At 38.9% G+C, this 6,000-nt stretch overlaps 1 protein-coding gene across 4 annotated transcripts in view; it reads left to right on the forward strand.

Moving 5' to 3' along the window:
• Window positions 1-4,647, forward strand: part of CDK19 (cyclin dependent kinase 19) — a 182,401-nt gene extending 177,754 nt beyond the window's left edge. For 3 of the 4 annotated variants that reach the window (XM_082634125.1, XM_082634127.1, XM_082634126.1), the window contains one exon: window positions 349-4,647. In XM_082634125.1, coding sequence (XP_082490251.1) covers window positions 349-480 — 132 coding nt within the window. In that variant the 3' untranslated portion in view covers window positions 481-4,647. The remainder of the gene's footprint in view (window positions 1-348) is intronic. The other variant, XR_014295158.1, reaches the window with a different exon arrangement.
• Window positions 4,648-6,000: the final 1,353 nt, after the last annotated feature.

A 6,000-nucleotide genomic window follows, 5' to 3' on the forward strand; every position in this document is an offset into this window, starting at 1 on the left:
AACACGACCGATTCAATATGCCAAACTGATTATTTCTGTTTGCAAATCTCAGTTATGCAAAGAAAAACTAACCAGAATTAGCCTAAGTTTCCCCTCTACCTTTCGTTGCCAGTGTAACTTATCTCCCAAAGAAATCCAGCCAACTTTCATGCATGCCAGAACAGTGGTGGCCGGCTGTGATGTCAAGTCAGCAAAATGTATTAACAAACTAAATTAACTGTCGCTACCATGGGTCAGAACCCGGAGCCTCTGATGAGAATGGCTCATCTCTCCGTCCTGTTGTGATTAGCATCTTGAGCTGTTCCCTTCCTCCATCAGTCACTCCCTTTTCCTGTTTTCTTCTCCTAGCACTCCAGTTCGCGCCTGAATTACCAAAGCAGTGTTCAGGGATCCTCTCAGTCCCAGAGCTCACTAGGCTATTCCTCCTCATCTCAGCAGAGCGCACAGTACCACCCATCTCACCAGGCCCACCGCTACTGACCCGCTACAGCCAGAGCGGGTCCAGACTCCAGCAATATGACGTCTGCATTGAAGAGAACCAAAAATGCAAACTCTGATGCTGTTTAAAACTCATCCACTTAGGAGGAAAACTATTTGCTGAGCATTTTGCAGGACTGATGTCTTTATTGACTTAAAGAAGATTTTCGTGAAGTTTCCCCAGCACCCTTTCCCTGCATGTGTTCCATTGTGACTTCTCTGATAAAGCGTCTGATCTAATCCCAGCACTTAACTTCTGTAACCTTCAGCATTTTGGGGAAGGATTTCCTGGTGCACCTTTCTCATGCTGTAGCAATCTCTATGATTTATCTTTTCAAAGCTCTTTTACTAGGATTTTAATGTTTTAGAAACAGGATGCCAGTGGTGTATAGTTTTGTACTTCATGAACTGATCTAGCAACACAGGTAAATATGCACCTTTTAAAGCACTATGTTGTTTTCACAGAATATAACTCTTTTGCTCATGGAAGTCTTAAATGGGAACTGTTACTGTCCCACAGTACTTTACTATTATGTTTTTATTTCTCTAGTTTCAGGGAAGGTCTAATAAAAAGACAAGTGGTGATACAGAGGGAACCTGCAACCAAAAACAGCCTAGATCTTTGCAGTTACTATGCTTTATGCTATGAAGAACTAAAGTATGTGGTAATTTTTATGTAACCATTCATATGGAACTTAGTTCCCAGAATCATCTTATTCTGAACAGTATCCAGTAATTAAGAATTATAATTTTAACCTTCATGTAGCTTACGTCTACTTTAAAAAGGGTTTCAAGAGCTTTGATGAAATACAGTCCTCTGGTGACCCACACCAGAAAACTGAAGAGAATATTAACTGCACTAGGATTTCTTTAAGGAGTAATGTTGATCAAAGGGAAGGAAAAGCTTTTAGTGTGTATTGTACATAAAGTTGGCTTCTCTAAAGAACTGTTGGTTTCTTCACATCTGGGTCAGTTTGAGTAACTTTCTTACATAATCAAGGGTACTCAAATAGAAGCCTGCAAATTAATCTGCTTTTAAAATAAAGAGCAGTGTTCTCCATTCGTATTTGCATTAGACATAGAGTGACTATTTTTAAAGCATGTTAAAAATTTAGGTTTTGTTCATGTTTAAAGTATGTATTATGTATGCATAATTTTGCTGTTATTACTGAAACTTAATTCTATCAAGAATCTTTTCATTGCACTGAATGCTTTCTTTTGCCCCTAGGAGAAAACTTAATAATTGTGCCTAAACTATGGGCAGACAGTATACGACCTATTAGATAAGTGCTATTTGCATTTCTATGATCTGTGACTTAGAGGCTGAGCTCTTTCTTAAGCCAGCGTAAGGACGCGCAGCAGAGTCACAAGGAAATGTAAAGACTTAGAGCTCCCATTGTGACGTAAGGGGCAAGAGACTTGTGTCCTTCTAAATGCTACTAGCAGCACCAGCCTCGTTTTAATGTTTTCTTGAGCTAGAAGAAATAGCTGATTATTGTATATGCAAGTTATATGCATTTTTTAACTCTTCTTTGTGAACTTATCTACCTGGTTATGATACTCTGGGTCCATATACAAGTAAAATAAGTTTTAGACAGAAGCCAGTATACATTTTGCACTATTGATGTGATCCTGTAGCCAGCAAGGACCTTACTGATCTCAGCATAATAATGCTTATTAATAACAAAGACTATATACAGTGACACTCATCAACACTGAAGATGAAACTGTTGACATGCTCCACTGGAAGGAATTTCTGATTGTCTCCATAGTAATTTACCCCTCCCATTTTTGCAAATGAGAAATTAGTAGCCCTCTGCGTAATGTAGCTACCCAAGTAAAGTTCTGTCCTGTGACCTGCACCCTCACCTCGTGCCCAGCATTATGCTGGGGGGTGAGACACAAAGGGCAAGACGTACTTCCTGTCCTTGAAGAGCTTGTGATTGATTCCATGACAGGAAGCTTCCCTGGGATGACAGGCTTATAAATGAAACCATCTTAGAACATGAAGGTCTATTCGTTTACTTCTAAACCCACTTGGAGAGAGTTATTATTCCAAATTTTGCTCTGTAATAAACAAGTGTCATGGAGAGGTTTTATGTTTATCTACCTTCAAGAAAGCCAGCCATTATTAATATCACCACAGGCATTAATATATATTTGAAACGTTCACAGCAGCCTTTCAACAACAGTTGGGTGGCCCTTGTAGGCAGAACACAACTAAGTGTTTGTAGGAAATTACAATGAAAATAGCTCTGTTCCTGCCCTCAAGGAGAGCTTACATTTAGTAAAAGACAAACCCAAATATGTGCATGAACCAAAATATCATGCCCCTTAATACTTTATAAGCAACTTTGATATAAATCCTTGTGATATGCGCTTATATGATCATGGGACTACCCTGCTTTCCTTGTATGTAGTGAATTTTAGTGGCAGAACTGATACAGAAACCGTGAGGGGATTTTTTCAGTTGCTCCCGGTGTTCTCCACACAGGATCTAGCCAGATATGCCAGTTACATATGTGACTGGGTTTCTGGTCACTGCACTGGTACTGGCCCTTTCCTCCTGTGCTCTTGCCTGAGAGTTGGTGATGCCCACTGGTGCTCATTACCCTTTGAAATAATTTTGGTTCATAATTTCCTTTTCCTTGTAAAGGGGAACAGAGCCTTTAACATACTTATGGGCCCTAAAACTGTGGGACCTCGAAGGAGACCTGTGAAGCTTTTTGAGGTTAAAATTTACCTTTTTGGTCCCCAAATGACCCCATTCCTCTTTAAAAATGTATTACCATCAATGTCCCCTGAGAATGCAGGGTGGACTTCCAACCCAGGGGAGGTTATGGGAAGGAAGGAAGGAATCAAAGTGAAGGTCTTCTGCGCTCCATAGTACAAATCAGTTTTCGAGTTAGCTTTCTGGTAAGTTTTGTGTTTGGGAAAAGGGATTCTAGGGTTTCAGGACAGCTGAGTCAAGGGTAAGGTAGCCTGGTGGCAGGATTGATACTATGAGGCTGAAACAATCCTTATGATGAAGTAGATCATGCAGTAACATACAAAAACCAAGGACATGTATATTTTTATATCTGTGTGGTTTTAAAACTTTAGTACTTAGAACTTCAGCCTTCTGCACTACTCTTTTGCTCTTGTAAACGCAATTTACATTTAAGAATGGAAAGGGATGGCATTTGCTTACCTGTTCACTGCCTCATTCCTGGTGAAGCAACTGCTAGTTGTATGCCTCTAAAAGGATGCTGTTTTCTCTGCTAAAGATAAAAGAAAAGAAAAAGTAGTTGGACAGTAAGACTTGCAGCTTAATCTGCTTTGAATAATTGTATGTAACAGAAACTATACAATGAAGGAATATTCTATGAAAATTATAAATCCTAACCTCTATCGTGTTATCTTTCTGGGGAATGGAGAAAGGCAGTGAAATGGCAGTTAGACTAAAGGAGGCTTGAAGGATTCAAGTATAAATAATATTTTATATAAAACATAGCTGTTTAGGTTTCCTTAATCTTCAAGAATAGTCACAAATATCATAAAGCAACATTCATTGTTTTAGGATTTTTTAAAAATGTGTTGTACCTAAGGCCATACTTACTCTTCTGTGCTATCACTGCAAAGGAGTGATATGTATGTATGATATGAAAAAAAATCCTTAATGCACTGTTATCTCTTAAATATTTAGTAAATTAATACTATTTAATTTTTTTAAAGATTTGTCTGTGTAGACACTAAAAGTATTACACAAAATCTGGACTGAAGATGTCCTTTTTAACAATTTAAAGTACTTTTTATATATGTTATGTAGTACATCCTCTCTAAACTGCCTAGTTTGTATTTCCCACATTCCTATTTGTGAAGTGTACCTGTTGTCTCTTTTTTCAGTCATTTTCTGCACGCGTCCCTCTTTATACGACTATAGACATGACCGTGTGTGCTTTCCACACACTGCTGCGAGGAGTGCACTCAGAGCCAGCTGCCCCCGCCCCTGCACCCCGCCTTCCAGCGAGGCTTGCTCTGCCGGGTGCAGGATGAGCTGCTGCTTTGGAGCCGAGTGTTTCCCGCTTTTGAGTTGTCCTGACATCCTTCCCGAAATGACTGTTAAGATAAAAATAAATTACATTGCATTTATTTTATATTCTTGGTTGTAATAAAATTTAATTGACTTTGTTTCAGTGTGGATTTTTTAAATATAGGAAAAACTCTTGTTACAACAACTTTTAATGTTAAAATTTTATGTGTGTGCCTCGAAGCTTTTCAGATTACACTTGTCCTGCAGATGCAAAGTCTCCCTGTGAGCTGCAGTATGTTATTTTATTCAGGATGCTTATGATGTCAAAAAACCAAAGAGGCAAGGCTTGCAAATACCTCAGAAGCAAAATTACAGTTTTTTAAACATCTCTGGCGGAGATATCCTTTTTTTAAAAAAAAAAAAAATGGGGCTTCCCTGGTGGCACAGTGGTTAAGAATCCGCCTGCCAATGCAGGGAACACAGGTTCAAGCCCTGGTCCGGGAAGATCCCACATGCCGTGGAGCAACTAAGCCCGTGCACCTAGAGCCCATGCTCCGCAACAAGAGAAGCCACAGCAACGAGAAGCCCACACACCGCAATGAAGAGTAGCCCCTGCTCGCCGCAACTAGAGAAAGCCCACATGCAGCAATGAAGACCCAACACAGCCAAAAATAAAATAATTAAAAAAAAAAGAAAATTAGAATGTTTTAGAAAAAACAAATAGGCAGCATTTTGTGGGTAGAGTGGCATTGGGAGTTTCTCCTTTTATAAGGACATTCTGTTGTACCTGGCTGCCTCTTCTTACAACTTACTTGATGAATCTTCTATGGTTATTCCAATGGTTAAAGGCATCATGGAGCGAACTGAAGAATGTTTAAGTGACATAAACACAAAACTTCATTTCTATTTAAAATAGATATTGCACATGTCCAAATGCTTCACTGCTTGACACAGATTGTATATTTAATACTGTGATACTTATAGGGTAGAGCTTCTCTTGGAAAACCTCTTTGACCACAGCTGCCTTTCTAAGCAGCCACCTGGGTAAGAGAAAGCAGACGACTGCACAAACCCCTTACCACTCCTGGGAAAATAGCTTGCAAGTATGGGCCTATCTCCCTAGCCAACTGTAAGTTCTTTGTGAAGGGTCTGGGCTTTATTCCTCCTGCACTCCTAGCACCTGGCATGATGCCCAACACAGAGCAGACAATTAACATGGCGAGTCATTAGCATCAGGTTCGTACATTGGCACAGAATCCCTTGATATGCTGTATTTGTATATGGACAGGGATGAACCAATATATTTTTGTTCCATGAATAATGAAAATGCTAGAAATAGGCATTACTTTATTTTTTTTCTTTTTAAAAATTTATTTATTATTGAGGTATAGTTGATGTATATAATATTATATAAGTTTCAGGTGTACTACATAGTGATTCATAATTTTTAAAGGTTATACTCTATTTATATAGTTATTATAAAATATTGGCTATATTCCCTGTGTTGTACA

The sequence above is a fragment of the Mesoplodon mirus genome (genome assembly GCF_964341445.2).
Source record: "Mesoplodon mirus genome assembly, chromosome: 10".
NCBI classification, from domain to species: Eukaryota; Metazoa; Chordata; class Mammalia; order Artiodactyla; family Ziphiidae; genus Mesoplodon; species Mesoplodon mirus.